Source organism: Haliaeetus albicilla, chromosome 3 (assembly GCF_947461875.1).
Source record: "Haliaeetus albicilla chromosome 3, bHalAlb1.1, whole genome shotgun sequence".
Taxonomy (NCBI): domain Eukaryota; kingdom Metazoa; phylum Chordata; class Aves; order Accipitriformes; family Accipitridae; genus Haliaeetus; species Haliaeetus albicilla.
The window spans coordinates 37,052,091-37,073,988 of NC_091485.1; the positions used below are offsets into that span (position 1 = coordinate 37,052,091).

Sequence of the window (21,898 nt, forward strand, 5' to 3'; positions counted from 1 at the left end):
CTGCATGTTGTGTTCTTTTGTTCTGTTCCACCCAAGAAAGGAGCACTAGGAAGTGTAGTGAATGGATTAATTTAAGGTTAAGGCTAGTGTTTTGCTTGCTTTCTAACTCTCTATCATAATAAAGCTTCTGATAAAGCTAATGAATCCTTCATAAAGTGAAATAGGTTTTTAAGATGTATTTCAGGGGCTGAAACTAGCTAGCATTGTCTAAAAAACAGTCAAGTATGTTTTCTTTATATTGCCTGACGTTACTTATTTCAATATCTTCCTCTCTTTCTCCCCCTTCCCCCACTTTTTCTAGGAGCAGTAACCAGACTTTGCCTGACACTGCGTGGTCCAAAAGAATTAAGGAAATATGGAATGACATGAAGGAGATTAGTTGAGGATTAAAGGCTTTGAGGACAAAACACCTCGCCGAGGTGAAGCACAGACTAGCATTCTAGTTGTAGCTCTGAGGAGCTGTGTGCTGAAAAAAGATGGCAGATCCAGGAATGATGAGTCTGTTTGGAGAAGATGGGAATATTTTCAGTGAAGGGTTGGAAGGTCTTGGAGAATGTGGATATCCTGAAAATACAGTAAATCCTATGGGGCAGCAAATGCCCATGGATCAAGGATTTCCCTCTTTACAGTCATCTCTTCATCATCCCCCTGCAAATCAAAATCAAGCCAAGCTGACCCATTTTGATCACTATAATCAATACGAACAGCAGAAAATGCACCTGATGGATCAGCCGAACAGGATGATAAGCAATGCCCCTGGGAATGGTATAGCGTCTCCTCATTCACAGTATCACAACCCTCCAGTTCCTCAGGTTCCTCACGGCAGTGGTGCTGGTGGTCAGATGGGAGTCTATCCCAGCATGCAGAACGAAAGGCACGGGCAACCCTTCGTAGACAGTGGCTCCATGTGGGGACCACGGGCAGTTCAAGTGCCAGACCAGATCAGAGCACCGTACCAGCAGCAACAGCAGCAGCAACCGCAACCGACACAGCCGCCACAGGCACCCTCTGGACCCCCCGGGCAGGGCCATCCTCAGCACATGCAGCAGATGGGAAACTACATGGCTCGTGGTGATTTTTCAATGCAGCAGCACGGTCAGCCACAACAGCAGAGGATGAACCAGTTTTCTCAAGGCCAAGAAGGCCTCAATCAGGGAAACCCTTTCATTGCCACCTCAGGACCTGGCCACTTGTCTCATGTGCCCCAGCAGAATCCCAGTATGGCACCTTCTTTGCGACACTCAGTCCAGCAATTTCACCACCATCCCCCCACTGCTCTCCATGGAGAATCAGTAGCCCACAGTCCCAGATTCTCCCCTAATCCTCCCCAGCAGGGTGCTGTTAGGCCGCAAACACTTAATTTTAGTTCTCGGAGCCAGACGGTACCCTCACCTACTATAAACAACTCAGGGCAGTATTCTCGATATCCTTACAGTAACCTTAATCAGGGATTAGTTAATAATACAGGGATGAATCAGAATTTAGGCCTTACAAATAACACTCCAATGAATCAATCTGTACCAAGATACCCAAATGCTGTCGGATTTCCATCAAACAGTGGTCAAGGACTAATGCACCAGCAACCCATCCACCCTAGTGGCTCACTTAACCAAATGAACACGCAAACTATGCACCCTTCACAGCCTCAGGGAACTTATGCCTCTCCACCTCCCATGTCACCTATGAAAGCAATGAGTAATCCAGCAGGTACACCTCCTCCGCAGGTTAGACCTGGTAGTGCTGGAATACCAATGGAAGTTGGCAGTTATCCAAATATACCCCATCCTCAGCCGTCACACCAGCCCCCTGGTGCCATGGGAATTGGACAAAGGAATATGGGCCCCCGAAACATGCAACAGAATCGTCCGTTTATGGGTATGTCTTCAACACCACGGGAGATGGGTGGGCACATGAGACCAAATGGTTGTCCAGGTGTTGGCCTTGCAGATCCGCAAGCAATACAAGAGCGACTAATATCTGGCCAGCAGCTTCCTAGTCAACAGCAGTCTTTTCAACAGCAAATGCCAACCTGTCCTCCCATGCAGCCTCATCCAGGGATACATCATCAGTCTTCACCACCCCCACATCCTCATCATCAGCCTTGGGCACAGCTTCACCAGTCACCACAAAACACACCACAAAAAGTGCCTGTCCTTCAGGTAAGCTACTTCCAATGAGCAGAAAATGTTTTAAATTACTGTAAATGCGTTTCAGGGTACACAAGATCTATGGTTTCAAAATAGTTGCTCCTGTTTGAATTCCCTGGTTGTTTCTGGTTATGTGGCTTTCTTGGTGCACAGAAGCTGAAGGTAAAATGAGGTTCGGGTGGCTTGCTAATGTCCTTACAGTAATTTTTACAGGATAACATTATAGATAGACTGAAATGTGATACAGCAACAGGACAAGCTGAATACTTGCTTCTTTTTCCTTGTTGGTTCCTTTGAGGGGGAAAATGGAAAGCATGTGTGAGAATTGTCATTTAAACTATTAATTTTTGTATTTGCAACTTGGAGAAAGAAGTGTGTGTTATAATGTGTTTGTTTTGGCCAAACTCAGAGTTTTCCTTAAATCCTAAGGGAATGTTTTGTGGTTTTAAGTTAAAGCTGAAATTTTTACGTGTGAAAAGATTTTCAGGATGAACTGCTTCAGCACTAAGTAATGCAACTGGGAAGTGATAGGGCAACAGTTTATGCAAGGAGAAGACAGCAGGTGTGAATCATAGTCAGAAATCAAATCTTCTGAGGCTTAAATAAAATCTCAAATAGGATAGAAGTTTTATTTTACTGAGTCTCTGATCTGCCGGGTTTCAATGAAAATGTATTGCTTCCACGTCACTTTTCAATTAAAAGCCAAAAACGGTAAAACATCTTGATCCTCTGTAGCTTAGCAGGTTTGACTACATGCTAGTATGTTAAGCTTCAGCTGAAAAAGTGCCTTTTGGGATCTTCGCATTTGCCATTGCTTGCCTCTGGCTCTATCAGTCATCGTTCAAGAGGTTTTGGTACTGAATGAATAGGTGGTCAAGACATCAGAGGCTTAATTTTATTTTTTTAAACCAGTCAGTAATTAATGCCAAGTAGCTCTGCCCATAAATATTTGGAGACAATTGTTGGAATGCAGTCATAATGATATGATGCTACAATAAGCTTAATAAATCATAAAAACAGCTGTCCTAGCCAGTGTCCCAGGCCTGTGCGGAAAGCAGCTGCTCAGCAGTCCCCTCCACTGCTGCCTGCCGGCTGCTTCTGTTAGCCGCTCCGCACAGCGTGAGGTGGGTCTGGGAATCAGATGTATGCGCTGCAGAGAGGCAGCTGACAAGGAGTGGTAGATGGAGCAGCTCAGCAGCTGGGAGAGGCTTCCACATTCCCCCTGGAAGAGAGGAGGGGGGAGCGCTGGAGGTGCCATAGGGTGGGGAAGCCCCGGGAGGGAGATCAAGGGCCTAATCTGGGCAAGGGGAAGGACACCGTCTTTCTGGGAGGGAGGAGGAGCAAGGGGCAAAGAATATCTTCAAGATCGTCTTTTTCTCCCCTGCCCCCCTCAAAATTGGTGTGAAATTTTATACCTGTGTTGGCCCTCCCTCTCCCCCCACCTTCATGCACAGGCTTTGTTTGGAGGACCTGAATTACAGTTCTCGCATGCATGTGGAGTTCTGTGTTCCTCCTTGATAGAGCAGCTCTTGACAATGCCTCTTGTGTTATCGACTGTGTGGGTAAGCAGAATGAGAAAGGAGAGAACTCAAGACTATACGAAAAAACGCAAGAGAATGAGCGGGTATTTGGAAAGGGGGTAATGACAACACAGCGAAATCAGTACAGAAGGACTGGGCATCAGAAAAAAGACATACAAGATGTGTTTTTTACCCTGAAGATGAGAGCTGACACATCTGGCAGAAAAAAATGGAAGGAAAATTGTAGAAATGGCAACGTAAGACTGCTAAGTAAAGGAACAAAAACCGGCGTCCCTGGGATCCTTCACAGCTAGTAATGGTGGGGGTGTGGGAAGGGAAGATTTGAGATCGACTGTGCCCTAAAGCTGTGGTGTTCTTCACTGGCATTAATTCCTTGTTTTCGTCTGACCATCCAGTACACCTTTTTTTGGCAGCAAGAGGTGGTTTGGGAGGAGAAGGTTTACTTGTAGAATGGACAGGCTTGCTAAATGTTCTTGGGACATTTATTTCCCTTTAATCATTGAAGAGGTAAAATGCAGACAGTTGAACCCTTAAATGAGCTATGTATCCTGTTACAAAGTTCTGAACTGCAGATGAATAGCTTGAACAAAGGTAAGTGCTGAAACTAAATAATAGAGGAAAACCACATGATAAGTTATTTGATTAAAATCAGTAATTCAGATAGTTGTAGCTAGTCAAATAACAGAAGTAGGTGAACAGAGAAGTTAAGTTTTTATTTGTAAAAGTTATTGTTAACATACCTTCCCATTAAGTAGTTAGTTTGAGACCTGAGTGTAGTAATGAAATTCTTGACAGGCAGGCATTTCCCCCTTGAAAACTGTTTGGATGAAATAAATATTGTTCAAGTCAATGAAAACTCAACTCCTCCTGACCCCCGGGGAAAAATACAGATGTGCGAAACCCCTGCTCTTAAGACTGAATACAGAATTTGTAGCTCGCCTGTCTGTGTAGTGGTTTTCCCTTCATGTCAGTTGGCAGAAAACTGTTCACTGAAGAACAGTTATTTAAATGACTGGTTTGTTTTTATTTGTATAAAATGAATCAACAAAATTAATACAGTCAGTAAAATGGAAATCACTATGTACTTTTAAATCAACGGAAGCCATCTTAGTAATTATTTTTCAGTGATTTGAAGCTAGCCTTATCATGGGAAGGCTGTAATATTTGTGGTTAACCAAATTACTGTTTTGTTTTTAGATATGTTGGAAGGAAAGTGCAGTTCTTCTGCTTTTAACTTGAAAGAAATTGCCGTGTCGTTTCTAGGGCTTGTTACTTCTTTTTTGTGTGCAAAACTGCAAATTATTTTGGCTGGGAGATAGAGCTGGTGGTTGACAATTCAGCTGGTTTAGATTAATAGCTGAAAACTAGACATAGTTATTAGGACCTTGTTAGCAGTGAGTTGCTGACTTCAGTGGAGTTTGATAGATTCATAAGAACCATGGTAGTGTTGGGACATTCAGTCAGTGTGCTTGGTTTTTCAAGCCCTCTTTTGAAACGTTCTTCACCAAAGACTTTTGGAAGAGCTCAGTGGCCATGGAATGGGAAGGTGGGTTCTGCTGTGGCAGGGTAATCGGCCAAGATGCAAAGCAGAGGGTAAGAGTAGCTTGCTTGTTTTCACAGTAGAGGCATCTGTGTTGGGTTTGTGAGCTTGTGCTCTTCAAAATACTCATAAATGATCTGGAGGAGAGTGAAAAGTCAGATGGCAAAGTTTGCTGCTGCTGTTAACATACTGAAAGCTGAGTGCCAAGTGCAGACGTGGTGAAGAGCCTAACAATAATGAAACTAAATAATTAGAAATACAACAGGAATATCAATCACTTGGCCGTAAGCTGTGAGTCAAGGCATGGCCAAGGGATGTTTAGATTGGATATTAGGAAAAATTCCTTCACCAAAAGGGTTCTCAAGCATTGGAACAGGCTGCCCAGGGAAGTGGTGGAGTCCCCATCCCTAGAGGTATTTAAAAGACATGTAGATGTGGTGCTTAGGGACATGGTTTAGTGGTGGACTTCGCAGTGTTAGGTTAACAGTTGGACTCGATGATCTTAAAGGTCTTTTCCAACCTAAATGATTCTGTGGTACCTGGGCAGTGAAATGACAGGCAAAACCCTCTCCTTAGGAACAGGGTCTTGGTGTTAGATGGCTGTCTGAAAATGTGCTATGACAGTCAAAGAAATAAAACAGTAGGAACTGTTATGAAGCAGCGGAGAGGAAAACAAAGATAGTTACCATGTTATTACGTGTATGCATGGTACCCCTATGTGGCAAGTGCTGTGCAGCTCTGGGCACCTTCCTCCGGCCTTAGAAAATACAGCAGCACTTGAAAAAGCACAGAGGGAGGTGATTTAGAGGGGAAGGGAAGGAGAGAGATGGTAAAAGCTTCTAAAATTGAGTGATACGGGTGCATGAAGAAGGTGAATGTGAAACAAGGGTTGTTTGTCACCTGTTTTTTGTCTCCTTGAATTCTTTTAAGGTATTCAGCAAATTATCAGGTGGTGAGCTCAGAACTACACATTAAGATGCTGATCTCTGAGATGTTGCGCAGAAAAATGCATCATCATTTGATAAAGATTAAAGCACCACATTTGGTTCAGCAGGTCTGTGCCGTAAATAAGTGGCTGAGAGTTTGTTGTTGGGGTGCATCTACTCTGTGCATGTCTGGTTCTTGTACTCTTCCACAGACCTTGTCAGAGAAGGGTATCAGGTTAGACAGGCCTCTGGGGGTCTAATGCTATGCAGTTGCTCTTATGTATCGTTATTTCCAGAGAACTTTACTAGTGATAGAGCAAGTGTAGGAGTTCTCTCTGCCAAGAATAGGCTATCCTGGGTGTGTTGTTTTACAGAAATTCTTATTTACCCACAGCTACTGTGTGGGCTAAAGTTTCGAGTCCTGTTCATTAATCATGTTCCACAAATGTGATCTACATTATTTATAGTTAAGCACAGGAATACTTAAATAACAAATAGTTATGGTGTAGCCTCCATGCTTGAATAAATGATAGACCTCAATGGTGGGCAGCAACAGTGTTGAAGGATGCTGGGTTGCAGCGTCCAGCTTCTTGTGGAGAAGGAATTCATTTTGTGTGTGTTACTGCCAGGTTTGCTCTGCTGGCCTTACTATCTGTGGGCATGTGACTTTGCCTTAAATCATAACTCATAGCTGTGTTTGGTATGAACACATTCTTTTGAAATTTCCTGCCCTCCCTTGCAGGGGAAGAGGCAGGGAAAGTCCTGCTGAGTCACCAGCTGGGTCACCCCTGTCACAGGCCCTTCCTGCATTTTCAAACCCTGTGTTGCTGCCTCAGTTTAATTTATACTTGGGATATTAATGAAAACTACCATCAGCTGGAGTGGTTTGACACAATACTCTAACCTGGCAGAGAGTGCAGGTTAAATTAGTTACTGCTGGCACACTAAAATGAAGTTGACTTTCTCCTGGGTATTTAATTGTTTTAATGTCTACGAGTAGTAAGAAGAGACTGACTCCTTACTTACCTCCTTACTGTCTTCGCATAACCAATTATCTGTCAATGTGCGTCCTATAATTTCACTTAGTAAGAAATGGTATCATTTCAGATGGTTAGGATTTTTCCCATAATTAATACTCATAAGCAATGTCCCACACCTCCAGAGAGAACTGTTAGTTTTTTCATCCTTTAAGCGTTTAGCTTTTTGACTATTTTCCTGTCAATAAGTAGAACAACTCCTTTTTTTTTTTTTTTTTTTTTTTAAAGACTTACAAACAGTATTCGTTACTTTTTGTTTTGATACAGAGGCTATTTCACGTGACTGCTAGCTGGTCTTTTGGGGTACTGTATATGCTGCATGTTCAGCAGAATCTCATGGCTGCCCCTAGAAATTCTAGTTTCCCTTTCCAAGTGTTCATAGACCAGCAACTAGTGTATGTTGGCAAGATTGTTGATGGTGCCAGACTAAATGGAATTAAAAAAACACTAATACCAAACCTTTATTACAATTGTATATTATTTTTATATACAGATAAGCATACATGTGTGCATGTGTATTTATGTAAAATATATGTAAAAAACCTAGGCCAGATCAGAAGTTGGTGAGAGTGATGAAAGAAAACCTGAGAAGAAAATCCATAGTATTCATCTGAAAGTAAAGGCTGATAACAGCAAATTTTTCTTAAGTTTACAGGCTTCTGCTGTATGTTGTTGAGACTCTGAAGAACTCCTGTATTTGAGCAATGTAATTAACAATGATTTTCCAAATAAAAATGGATCATTAAAGCTACCTTTGGTTAAAACTATTGAAGTTATTTCACCTTTGTGGAGTAGAATAGTCTGTTATGCTGATAACCTGATCCATCCATGAGCTAGTTCACATGCAGGTCTCTCTCAGACATATTCCAGTCTAACAGTTAATATTAACATATCCAAAGGCTTATTTCTTCCTCACCCTTGAGAAGGCTATATGTACTTCTGTAAATAAGGGGTTGCAGTGATTCTACAGTGAATAGGCCTTTGGGCCAAAAAACTGTAGTTTTGAGATGGTTTTGCTATGGATTTTTTGGTCCTTTTTACTGTTGAGGATGTACAAGAAACTTCAGGAATACTTATTCCCTCAGGTGCCATGATTTGACTGTGATGAAAGTAATTCGTGCCATTAAATTACCTGCTCTGGAGTTTTGGGTAAAGCCAGTTTGCAGCATTAGCATAAATACACAAGTCTGCATCAGCACGCTGATTTTGTAGGCTTAAGAGTTACTAGACTTGTTCTTCAGCATGAATATGTTGAAAGTTTCTATGATATGTTGGTGACCTGAATGTGATTTTTCTTGAAATCATTAGCATTATCTGAGGAATCACCTAACTAGAAATATTTTTAAATTTATGCTGCTGTTCAGTACCTCAGTACAGTATTCTTATCTGCTGATGGTCACTTCCAGTGGGATTTGGCAGTCATCTTATTTTCCCATGGCTGAACACTTTCTCCTATTTTATATTTATTTGAACAAATATAAATCTGTTGTTTCAGAGAAGCTTTTTTTTTCATGACTGAAAGCTGATAGGGAAATGTGTGTATGATCATCAGCTGCATAACTTACAAGGATGGAAGATTGGGGCAAATGAAAGGAAAAATGCTTGATTATTTTTTTTACATTTATTTGTTATTTCATTAAATACAGTGGCAATCTTAATAAGGAACAAGTTGCAGGCAAAGTAATAATTTCCTGCCTTTTTATTATGGATCCTCCTCCTGGTCTTCCATCCTGTTTTTTCATGTGGAATTTGAGGCATCCATTTGTTCTAAACTAATCTGCCTTTGCTTGTATCTTGAATGCAAGTGTCACAAACTTGCGTAAATGTCCTTTTTCCTCTGGGGAGAGTAAATGTCTCGGTTCCCACTATGATGGGACACCATCACTCTGAAGTTGGATTTTTCACTTTTGTCTGTAGAGGTTGTTTTCTCCCTCAGTTCAGTGAGCCAGTGGTTTTCACTTTTGAATTTTCACATTTGAGTTACAGTGAAAGAACTGATGACCAAACCATTATGAAACCAAAATACTGGAATGGTGTTTTTAAAAAGGGATGGTCTCACCTGAACAACGCGTCAGAATGGATGTGTACCACTCCCGTTCCTTTCTTTATTCTCCGAGAGCTTTGCTCTCTAGGTATCAATGTTCTTTTAATTGTATGGAGAGAGACGTATTATACAGGTGGTAATGTGGTCTGGATTTGGGGAACAAATAGCTTGGGTTTTTTTCTGTAGAGATGTCATCTATAAATATTTGGTACCTTCTTTTGTCAACAGAGTTGTAAAGTTTGGTAGCTAAGGAGCAAGATTAACACCCTTGAATTTTTCACGGTGATTAAAGCATCTGTTTGTGCAGATCTTTCTTTTGAAATATTCTCAAGTTTGCAGGTGTGGTTTAGAGATGGTGAAGCTGCTTCTTGGGAGCTGGTGGGAGCAGAGTAGGAAGCGTGGGCAGGAAGCGGTGATCAGGAGGGGGCAGCGACAGGCGAAGCTGAGCTGGTGGAGTGGTGCTGAGCGGTGGGAGCGGAGAGGAGATGGCCAGCGCCGGTGTTAAGATGGGGACAGAGTCTAGGGACTCGCCCCACCTCTCCTGCGCCAGCTGCTTGAGCCGCCTGCCTCTTCATCCCTTGCCGGAGGCGGCCGTTTGGCACGGTGGTGCCCGTTACTGCTCTGCACACTACTTCGGGGTGCACCTTCTGCGTCACCGTGCTGTGGGCAGGCAGTCCACTAACAGCTTCCCAGCATAGTTGTGTGAGCTGCAGAACTCTCAATATCTAATCTGCTTAAAAAAAATAATCCATGCAAATAAAGGTGGCTGAGGTCTGAGATACAGCACCTTAGCTCCTTCCTGCTCCATCTGCATGCCTGATCATTTGGTGAACTGGCTTACCTGGCCAGGTCACGTTCCTGGCATCTCTTCACTGTGCGACCACAAGATCACCCAAACTGGTGCTGTGGGAGTGGGGATGCTTGGTGTGAGAAAATGGGGATTGCCTCTTCCTCTGGCAGTGAGCTTTCAGGCCCTTTAATACGCTTACACAGCTCAAGTTTCTGTAGCACTTGTCCTGAATGACCAGCCCTTGAGTCCTCCCTCAAATTTTGATAAATTAAAACTTCTGTTAGAATTCAAAGCTTTGTCTTGTTTTATTGAATTAGTGGCAGGTTACATTCCAAGTTCTCCCAAATTTTTTTTTAACTCTCACCTTTTGTTCCCTTTTTCACACAAATATAAATGACTGATTTGATTTCAGAGGTGTGTTTTCTTTTTTAGAAAAGAAGGACTTTTTTCCTCTTCCAACTGAAGTATTTGCAGCTATTTTGTTATTGAAGAGATGAAAGAACACCCCCTTTCTAGCAAAAAGAGCTTGGCACAGTTTCGTTAGATGTGTGTCATGTGCATTGAAATGTGGGAAGATGCCTCCAGTATCTGTCAATGAATTGTTTTCCTTGAGCACTGAATGGAATTTCTTTTCTTCAACATAGAGAATCATTTAAAAGCATGAAAAGCTAGAAATAAAACTCGAGATTAATTTCTTAGTCTTTTTGAGGAAACAGAACTGGGAGATGGGATGGCTTAGTGATCCGAGTATGGGTTTGATTTATAAACTCTGGAACCAGCATTCTTTCTGATTTTACTGACCTTGATATATCACCTATTTAGTCAGAATTTTCTTAGTTACTGGGCAAGGTTGGTAATGGTGTTACCCCTGTTTATGAAGAGGAACATATAGATGATGGACATAAAGATTGTTATTCAAAACCCAAATTCATAAAACTCCCCAATTCCAATTCTTACTCAGGTATCTGTTACTCTAAAACATGCCATCTCCCTGCTCTCCTTGTTCCTGCTTCCAGTATTGTTCTTGCTTAAGGGTGCAGCTCAAGAAGACGGACATCATCAGTCTAACAGTTCAAAGCAGGAAATCCCACTTCTTGTGTAGGAATTTGGTAATTGTAGAGGTTAACCCAAGAGTAGTGCAGGTATACAAGATGTGGAAGAAAAAGAAGTGGATCTCTCTCTGATCTTCCACTGTTGGGTTGGGAGGAATCCTTGTTTCTTTGCTTCTGTTGTTTTACCACCCGTTCATCCCTGAATCAGTACCGAGGGTCTGGATTCAACTCTTTCCTGTACTCCTCCTCAGTGGTTTTATTGTGTTAGCCTAGTTTAGGAGACAGCAGCTTATGTATTACACTGGACAAGCACAAAAATTAAGAACAACAGGGAGTGGGTTCATATTGCATGGGTTGCTGCTGTAGAAATTAAACGTCAAGAAATGTTAACTTCTGGAGCTTGGCAGGTTTCTATGGAGTATTATTAACCTTTTAATTTTGGAAAATTGCAAGTATTTGTCTTCAAGAGTGCAACACTTACTCTTCAATATTCAGCACCAAATGTGTCTTTGCTATATTGATATAACATGTTGTAGGGAGTGCCAAACACTTACTGAAGTTTCCTCTTTCATTTTTTTTTATATTTTGTTAAATATAAACTCTTGTTATTTTAATCAGAGAGGAAATTTTCATATGTAACACAAGAGTTCCCAAAAGGAAGGTATACCCACCTACAATAGACTTCTTTCTTAAAACAGACTGAATAATTTAATCAGTTGAATCAGAAAAACATTAGTCAATTTTAATTGTGCTAATTAAATTGTGTTTTATTTTGTCTCTAACTCCCACAAACAAAAGAACATAAAGGCCACAGTAACTGAGAAGTTAATACTTCTAGATTTTTTGATCTAGTGTTCCTGTAAGAAAAGACAGAGAGGACTCATAACAAACTTCCTACTATCCAGTAGTCAATATGAACTCTGGTTTTTTTCCTCTCTCCTTTTACATCTCCTTTCTCTCCAGATGGCCCTCCATCCACTTGCATTCTGGTACTTCATATCTTTTTTGGCCCTGCAAGACTCTGATAACTGTGATAATACTGTAATTTTCCTTACATGTGAGCGTTGAATGATATGAAGTGCTTTATTTTATTTTTGGAAGAAATCTTTCTGTACCAGCCAATTGTTGCTAAATATAGTGGGAGGCTTATAATATACAGTGCCTGTTTGAATTTAAAGTGACACCTTACCATAAAAAGTTGACATCACAGTTTACTTGTACAACTGTATATGAAATACATAGTCATTAAAACTAGTCTGAAACATGGGGCTTTATAGCTGTTATTAGTATCTCACTCAGTTTGTTAATGGAATATTGCAAATGTTTACTGGGGCAAGCATCATCAGTTGTGGACATAGGGATAAATACCTACAGTGCTGGAAGACTACTTAGTTCCAAGTCTTTTTCTCTGCTAGCCTCCTTTGAAATACTAAGGCATTAGGCTGGGATTCAGGGAATTTTTGCTGTCTGACACAGGTTGCTTGTTTCGTGTTTGCATTGCCAGCATTGCTGTCGGGTGTGCTTGAGAGGTGCTCCTCTGCAGTAGTGGCGAGCAGGGGACAGCAGAGCAGTTCCTGCAGTTCCCTGCTGCACTGTACAGCAACGCCGAAAAACATAACTCAGAAACTGTTAGCGGCGATGAGGGCTAAGTTATAAAGGGTTGCTTTAGACACAGCTCTCCAGTTATAATATAATGTTACAATATAAAACAAAATTTAGACCCGATATTGCTGTAGGCACGTCTGATTTAAGACCTATGTGTAGTGATTTTTACATTTTACTATAGGTTGTGTAAAGAATGGCTGGAGGTAGGACACTACAGATATCTGCACTAAAGATAAGGTATTTAATGTTTCACAGAACGATGTTAATGAAAGTGGCTGGAGAACTAAAGTATGATTAGACATTATAATTAAGAGTTATCTCAATTGGTACCGCTAAGCGTGGTGTTTGTCCACAGAAAACTAGGTGGTGGTTTTAGTTGGGTTTTTTTCTTTTCTTTTTTCCGCCCCTCCCTTCTCCCCCCTCCCCCATCCCCCCCAGTTCTAATGACACTTTCTGATTTAATTGTTAGTTTAGTTCAATTACTAGAGGAGCTGGGAAAAGGCCTACCTGTGACATGCCATAGATAACATACTCAAAGGCTTTTTTCATTTGTTGCTGTGACTAAAGAACTAGAGCTTGAGAAGTATCTTGGGCTCTTTGACATAAATGAATCTTGGGCAGCATATATAACATCAAAGGATTTTTAAGAAGTCTGTGATTTCAAGCCTACTTTGTCATGATGAAGTTAATAAAATAGTGCAAAGGAAAGGCCATTTGGAGAACTGCTCTCTTCCCACCCCAAGAGAAAAATAGAGTTGATTACTCACGATCTCCTTTGGTTTTGTATCTCATGTGTATCCATTAAGATTTCTTTGAGTTGGTGGTTTCAACCTGTGGTCTGTATACCTCTGAAGTCCCCTGCAGAATGCTTTAAGTGGCCTGGGAAAGGTGATTAAGGAGAGCAGGTTTGTATGCTAAGCAACAATATGCATATGGGAAGTTTTTAAAGAGAATTACATCTCCGCTACTAGAGGCTTACAGATTAAAAAATAAAAACAATGGGAAAAAAATTTGACAGAACAGAGTCCTGTGTTGTAATGTAGATCTTACTTCAGATGGGGTCTGCTCAGGCTGGTGTCTGAAATGGCAGTGGTTACACCTCAGTATAAAGCAAAGTATATCGGGACCAGTACTGTTGAATATCTTCATCAGTGACATAGACAGTGGGATCGAGTGCATCCTCAGCAAGTTTGCAGATGACACCAAGCTAAGTGGTACGGTTGACATGCCTGATGGTCGGGATGCCATCCAGAGGGACCTGGACAAGCTGAGGAATTGGGCCCATGTGAATCTCATGAGGTTCAGCAAGGCCAAGTGCAAGGTCCTGCACATGGGTCGGGGCAACCCCTGGTATCAATACAGGCTGGGGGATGCAGGAATTGAGAGCGGCGCTGTGGAGAGGGACTTGGGGGTAATGGTGGATGCAGAACTGGACATGAGCCAACAAGGTGCGCTCACAGCCCAGCAAGCCAACCGTATCCTGGGCTGTATCAAAAGAAACGTGGCCAGCAGATCGAGGGAGGTGATTCTGCCCCTCTACTGTGCTCTGGTGAGACCCCACCTGGAGTGCTGTGTCCAGCTCTGGAGTCCTCAGCACAGGAAAGACATGGACCTGTTGGAGCGGGTCCAGAGGAGGTCGTCAGAAATGATCAGAGGAATGGAACACCTCTCCCGTGAGGGCAGGCTGAGAGAGTTGGGGTTGTTCAGCCTGGAGAAGAGGAGGCTCCGGGTAGACCTTATTGCAGCCTCTCAGTACCTAGAGGTGGCTCATAAGGAAGATGGGGACAAACTTTTAAGCAGGGCCTGTAGTGATGGGACAAGGGGTAATGGGTTTAAAGTAAAGGAGGGTGGATTCAAACTAGATAGAAGGAAGACATTTTTTACAGTGAGGGTGGTGAGGCACTGGAACAGGTTGCCCAGAGAGGTGGTAGATGCCCCATCCCTGGAAAATTCGAGGTCAGCTTGTATAGGGCTCTGAGCAACCTGATCTAGTTGAGGATGTCCCTGCTCATTGCAGAGGAGTTGTACTAGATGATCTTTAAAGGTCCCTTCCAACCCAAACCATTCTATGATCTCTTCAGGGGGCTGTCCCAACGGTGAGTTCTGTGTTGGCTGATCAGGATGGTGTATCCTCACCTCACCTGGAAGTAATGGATTGTATGGTGCCACCGTTTTGGAAACGAAATGGAAAGACTGAAGAGAATGTATAGTGAAAATCCTTGTTGTATTTGCCTTTGGATTGAAGGGAACTGGGCATAACTGAGCCTTTCTGTGGAGCTGCAAATCTCGTAGTGGAAAGTGGCAGCATGAAACCACAGTTACCTGAGTTGTTTGGCTTACTAATACTAACCTGTCAGCTAGAAAAAGATGGCTTTAGCCTGTGATACGTACCCTCCATGTCTGTTAACTTCTTCCATCAGAGAACCTTTCAGTAATTTGAGTCAGTGGGAATACGCCGGCGGGGCAGGCAAACCCGATCACTGTTTCCATTTCACAGAGTGGAAATGTACAGCCCGGTAAGGTGCCTGGGGTTACGCAGGCGGCCGCAAACCTCCTCCCTCTTCCGTCCCCACCACCGCCACCGCTGCCTGGTGCTCCCCTCCCTTGAGAAGAGTTAACACTGCTTGTTCCTCAGCTCCCGCACGCTTTCTGGAATGCCAGCTTGACTTCTGCTGTGCATTTGTATGTCCTCAGAAAGGCAAAAAGCCTTTGGGTGTAGTCTTCTGTTCTGCTTTGTCTTTTTAGTATATCTAGAATAACCGCTGCAGCTTCGGAAAGTAACTCTCTGCATTTAAAGGACTTATACTAACTATGTCTAATTGGATAATCAAAAATTCTCATGCAGAACTGAGGACTAATATGTAAAAGGAGCATTACCTGTGCGCATGAAAATACCTACCTTCAATCCTAGAAACCACCGAGTTATTTTTTGCAAGTCACAAACATAGAATTATTGAAATCTTGATCAGTGTATTTTCCTTTTAACTTGGGAACATGTTCTCTTGAGTTGTAGATGCTGAAGAAGTAGTTGCTTGTATTCATAAGTAAAGCAAAGAAAACATTGTGGGTGGGAAGTGTATATTATACAGGAAAGCCTGGGCTGCAAGCAGCTAAGTATGATCTGCAGGTTGTCTTGCTCTTTCAGTGGTTAACTGCTTAAGTCTGATATACTTACTAGTAGGTGTAAAAGATAAAAACTCTTGCTCCTCTGCATCTCTTCTAAGTGTCTCTACACCAACTGTACAAACTTACCCCAAAACAAAGCATTCCTGTGAACTATCTAATTGCCTCAATGGGTGGGGATGGGAGAAGGGGTTTACATTGTTAATTAACTGGTATGGAGAGCTGTCAAAGCAGGCCAGGGGCTTCTGGTCTGGGAGCTCTGGGTTAATTTCTATCGAAAACAATTCGGTTTTTTGAGGGAAGAATTTGTTTTACCTTCATTTATCCTCATTGATTCAGATAACTTGTGTTAGGGATGTTGCGTGTAGGAAGCTCTTGAGGAAGAACAAGTTTTCCAACACATTAGAAGGAAGTGAAGTTCTCTTGAGAGCCTTTTTAGTTGCAGTATTCCTGTTGCAAGTTAAGACAGATGCCCAACAACAACTGGGTAGCAGCGTTTCCTGCACTAACCTGCTCCTTACAAGTATATCACTAATACTTAAATAATGTAACTGTGTAAATGAACAACTGCTTGCCAGTAATTTCACAAATGGCTTACTTCTACTTTTCTCAAACCTCTATCATCTAGAGTACCTAAAAAAGAAAAACTACTTCTGCACTGTTTTGGGAAAATTGTCCAAACCAGGGAATAGAAAAGCTATTGTAAAAGGACACTGGGACTGTGGCATTTTCATTTAAGAAGTAACCCTTTCTGTTTTAAACAGCACTGTTGCATTTTGTATGACAATCATGATATGAATGAAGACAATTTCTAGTCAAAGGACAGTGTTACAAACACAAACATTTGAAATCACAGAGGTTTTCCGTGGGGTATCTGAGTAGTCACGTTCATAGCTGTGATGATTTGAGTATGTGAGTGAAGTAAGGCTTGTAAAAGAGGTAGTACTTAAGGTTTTTTTTCTGACTGTATTGGCCAGTGTTATTATAAAAACTTTTTGGTTAACCCCCCCCCCCCTTATTTCAGGTTTGAAGGTAAAACTTCTGTGACAAGAAACTTGTCTTACCAGCCCTGTTAGTCTGCTTAATAGAGATTTCCCTCCCCTAGGAAATTAAACATAAATGGTTTTTCTAAGCATATTTAACTCATTTCTGAACTAGTAAGTTCAGTGTTTGTCATATTCCAAATAATATTTGTTAAAATACATTTATTTTTTAATCTAAACAAGATTTTGCTGTTGATTTTTGCTGTCACCATTTATTAGGAGCAAAGCACTTGTAAAGATTGTCTGGGCCATTGAGTTGAGCCTCTAGCTGTCACATGTGCCATCTTGTGAACTACTTTTCATAACCTTGTCAAACTTCAATTTAAAGACCACTTGCCTTTTGCTCCCAGTACTCCATTTTTTTTAAAATTCTTACCCAAATCAGATTACTCTGAATGTTGGAACAGGCATCTGACTTTCTGTCCTAAATTTATTAGTCACTGGTTTTATACCCAATTTGCTCTGGTGCCAATTTTACCCATCTTAATTCTTTTATTTCCTGTATTAGAATCTGCTGATGTTTTCATAAATATCAATCTATCTAAAGTAAGTTAAATTCCCATTAGGCTTCTCCTTCAAGATAATCCATACCTGTGGCTGAGGTTTAATTGTTCATGTGGATAATCAGAATTTTGTACAATACTGTATTATGGCACAAACACTTCCCTGGGATTACTGGGAACCGTCTTGAGAGCCACTTCAACATTTTCATTTTCTTTTTCTCATTGTACATTGCACTAGTTGTTTATAGACATCCTATGGTTAAGTACAAATTAATTTAGTCTTCAGTTACACAGTCTTACCTTGTTTTATGTAAACATAAATGAATACCAAAAATCCGGGTAATAACATAGCACAAAAATTACAAGTACTGAAGTATTCCAAGTTCGGAAGTGCATATGAAATGCTGGTTAAATTTGTGAGGGCTTTACACTGATGGGCTTAAATTTCTTTGATAGTGTTTTGAAGTTGTGAGGTGTCCACAAATTGCAGAGCATCTCATTTAAAACTAGGATTCTGAGTAAGCACAAGCTGCTCTACTGCTGCTAGAATTGCAGCTGCGTAATGCTTAAAGGACACCTTCCTTTGCAATAACATTTAAAAATACTAATTCCTGTTACTCATCTGCGATCCTCTTCCCACAGCTTGAGCTCAGGGCTATAATGGAACCTATTATAGGCAAAAGGTCTATGACTCAGACATTGAGCCATGCAAACTCTTGGCTTCTTTAATTGGCACCATTAAATCTTTAGTAGTTTTTCTCTCATAAAATAGGTATCATTGGTGTAAAATGCATCACTGCTGAAGATATATTGTATCTTTTGCCCTCTGATTTCCATGAGTTGATGAACTATAGGTGTTTAAAGGCTGGTTAATCAGAGAGTTTTCTAGAATTACTGCTTTTCCATAACTATTTAGGAGTGTATCTAAAACAAAATGTAAGAAAGCCATCGCACAGGTCATTATGTTTTCAGGTTGTTATCCTTTTCTATTTAGAGACAGAAGAGGGAAAAGAAAAACCTGCCCTTGCATCATGTTTTGGTTTATCTTCATAGAACTTATTTAACCTGAGGACTGGGTATCTTCTACGTGACAGGATGGAAAATGTTAATTCTTGAGTATGTAACTGGGGTAGAAGCTGCATTATTTAGCTGATGATTTTTTTTTTCGTTGCAGGTTGGTTTGGGGCTTTGTTTTGTTTTGTTTTTTTTATATACTGGAAAGCAAACATGGCAACAGCTGTAGTTTAGGAAGGGGGTCAGACATTAGTAGAGGAAATTCAAAGAACACTGGAAGTTACATGTTTGAATACATAGGTACATATTTGTAAATATATGCATGTAAGAAAAATAAGTAGGTTTTAACTCTTCTTTTGTTATCTCCCCACATACTTAATATGTGACACCTTAGGGATTTTAAGTATTTATATTGCTGTAAGCATCAATGCCTCTGAAAGAGAGGTGTGATGAGGACATCCAGAAAACTGTAATTGTTCATTACCATCTGCAGAGTCTGCTTTGTTTGTATCTACAGTTGTCAAGAAGTCTTTGGTTCTTATGTTTGTATATACTTTGTTGAAAGTAACTATCAAGAAACAACAAAGTTAGTTGTAGAAAATGTTAAACTGTGTAATTTAATACACATATTTTAAGTGATTGTGCTTACAGAGTTATAGCAAGCTGCAAAGTTGGAGGTTAAGAGAGATAAGAAAGGTAAGAAAGTAGGACTGTCGCTGCACGGTTCTTGTGCCTATGAAGTAGTATGTAATCTGTATATGAAACTGTTTTTGCTATTCCCTTTTTCTACCTGCAGAAGATCAGCTGTGATATAAGTAGCTGTTTAATCTGTTTGGTTTTATTATCTGAGGTATGGCCTGATAATTTATTTACTGTATATTATCCAGTAAACCCAATCTTGAATGTCATTGAATCTCATGAAACAGACTGACTTTTCCTACAAACGCTGTCTCTCTTTATATTATGGTAAAGAATTAATAGCTAAATAAGCTTTTTTTTAATGGTAATTTTAATCATAACACGGAAGAACCTCAATAACAACCAATTTATTAATCTTCTAAACTCTCCTACAATGTCTGTTGTCAATTTTACATATGAGGAAACCGGGACAGAGGGACAGGGAGTTGCCTGAGGCTAGAGTGATAGACATGGGGTTTGGGGCTTTTTAGTGTGCATTATCCTGGGCTGTATTGCGCTAATACTGAAGCCAGTAGTTATCCAACTAGGTACTCTCTTGCAGTCATGGTTGGGCACTTCTCAAAGAAGAGGATCCATGGCAAGTCCTTTGCTGGAGATCCATGTTATAAAGAAAAGAATAATTTAAAAGGAAAAATGTAATTTAAAAGAAAAACAAAACAAAACAAACCATCCTTCTGGAAAAAAAAATAGAAAACTATCACAGTGAGGTGAGGCTGGTGGAAAAAGGACAGTAAATAACTTTGCCTGACGTTCACTGCTTTCATTACAGACCATCTCCTTACAGTCTTTCCCTTTTCTGTACTTAAGTTTTCAAGGTAACATGAGTCTTCTCTTCAGGATAACATCTTAGTCATTCAGATCTGATTTACTCTAGGAGTCTCATCCATCCTGTAAGCTGAATGAGGCAGCAATTCTGAAAGTAACTAGGGAGGAGTCACCCTGTATATTAGAGATATTATTGTAAAAAGTAAAGTACCAGGAAGTAGAATTTGTTTCATAAGTGGTGCTAATTACATTTATTCTTTGTTTTCAAGTATTTGAAATACTTAATAATGTAGGCTGCCATTTAAAAAAAGAAAAATATGTTTATAATTTATAATAGCTTTTCTTATAGTTACAGTGAACTTTAAGTAGTCTTTTCCCAGGACAACATTGCGTGTTTTCTATTTCACTTGCAGGGTGACTCATTTGGTCAATGTCTGAAGAAAGCTTTTGAATTTCTGCTGGACAAGAACAGTTTAATGTTGGATAAAAATGGTTTAGAAAAGTCACCCCAACTTATTAGGGACAACTAATAGAAGTAAAAGTGGTAGTGGGATTTTGGAGTTTCTTTTTCTCTTGTTATATGGAACTTCCTTGTGACTAAGGAAATGGCATTTAGAATGTCAAAACAAAATGTTAACTTTTAAATTATTTTAAATTGTCAGTCTCCTAGTACTAACTGTGCTTACCTGGACTGTGAGATTGTATGCTGGTTTTGGCTGGGGTAGAGTTAATTTTCTTCATAGTAGCTAGTATGGGGTTCTGGTTTGGATTTGTGCTGAATACAGTGTTGATAACACAGGGATGTTTTTGTTGCTGCTGAGCAGTGCTTACACAGCATCAAGGCCTTTTTTGCCTCTCACCCCACCCCACCAGCGAGGAGGCTGGGGGGGCACAAGGAGTTGGGAGGGGACACAGCTGGGACAGCTGACCCCAACCGACCACAGGGGTATTCCAGACCATATGATGTTATGCTGCTTTCTAGGGACAGGAGTAAAAGCTCAGGCGTTCAAGTCCTTTGTTGCATCTGTTGAAATCTTAAACATCTAAGGCCATTGCCCTTTTCTTGAGCTATTAGAACATGATATATATTCATACCTTTGGGAAAACTTGCTTTTTTCATGAGGGCTTGCAGATAGGAAAAGTGATAGAGTTCTCAGTAAAGGCTCTCTATGAATTGCATCTTCTTTTCACCAGCCTCCTAATCTGATGCATGTTTGTCATTAAACTGTCGATGGATACATTTTTGATATGTGCAGGCTTCTTAAACATGCATGTTTAGCAAGTCTAGAATCAGATGGGGGGAACTTTTAAAACAAAAAGTTGGGCTTTTGTTTTTCTAGGTATATATATGAAGGGGTTAGGTAAGTTGATAGAGACTTCCCTAAAGTCTTCCTAATGTATCGGAACAAACACCATATGCTAATAAATGTAATTGCCTAAAATACATTTGAAAGCATTTTGCTAGTTGTTGCTCTATCTTACTGTTTTATGAATGTATGAAGTAAAGCCCTTTGGTTGCTGCCCTTATTCATTTCTACAAGACAGGGCTTGGTAAGCAGCTGAGATCCCCAGCCTGTCTCCTGAGCGCCGGCTGTCCTGAGAGGTGGGCTAGAACCATTGAAGACCCTGGTATTAGAGTGCTGTCAGAAAAGTGGTGAGAGGCTGTCTTGGGGCAGGTGTGCATGGCAAAACAGAGCGTGGCTTACCATGAGAAGGCCGAAAAGAACTGGCTGTGACTAGTGTCTCTGAGGCTTCCTGAGGCTGGTAGGGAGAGACTGGAAGATAACCAAGCCCAGGAGAAAGGACATGATGGTGCACGTACACAAGTGTGGCATGTAGTCATGGAGATGAAGTGTATAAAGCTGAGTTTGAAGACTTTCTGGCACAGGCATGATGTAAAAAAATACGTAGGCATGCAGTGGTGCCAAGTAAATAGATTGGGGCAATACACACATATATCCATGCTGCTCCCATCTGCTCATCTCTGCTCCTAGTGTACCTCCTTACAGTCTTTATTGCAGTTTGGTCCTTCTGATTCATTGTTGAAAAGTATTTTGTATTGTCCTTAC

At 40.9% G+C, this 21,898-nt stretch overlaps 1 protein-coding gene across 7 annotated transcripts in view; it reads left to right on the plus strand.

Moving 5' to 3' along the window:
- Positions 1 to 21,898, plus strand: part of CHD7 (chromodomain helicase DNA binding protein 7) — a 132,071-nt gene that overhangs the window by 41,501 nt on the left and 68,672 nt on the right. For all 7 annotated transcript variants that reach the window (XM_069779403.1, XM_069779404.1, XM_069779402.1 and 4 more), the window contains one exon: positions 302 to 2,159. In XM_069779403.1, the coding sequence (XP_069635504.1) occupies positions 477 to 2,159 (1,683 nt within the window). In that variant the 5' untranslated portion in view covers positions 302 to 476. The remainder of the gene's footprint in view (positions 1 to 301; positions 2,160 to 21,898) is intronic.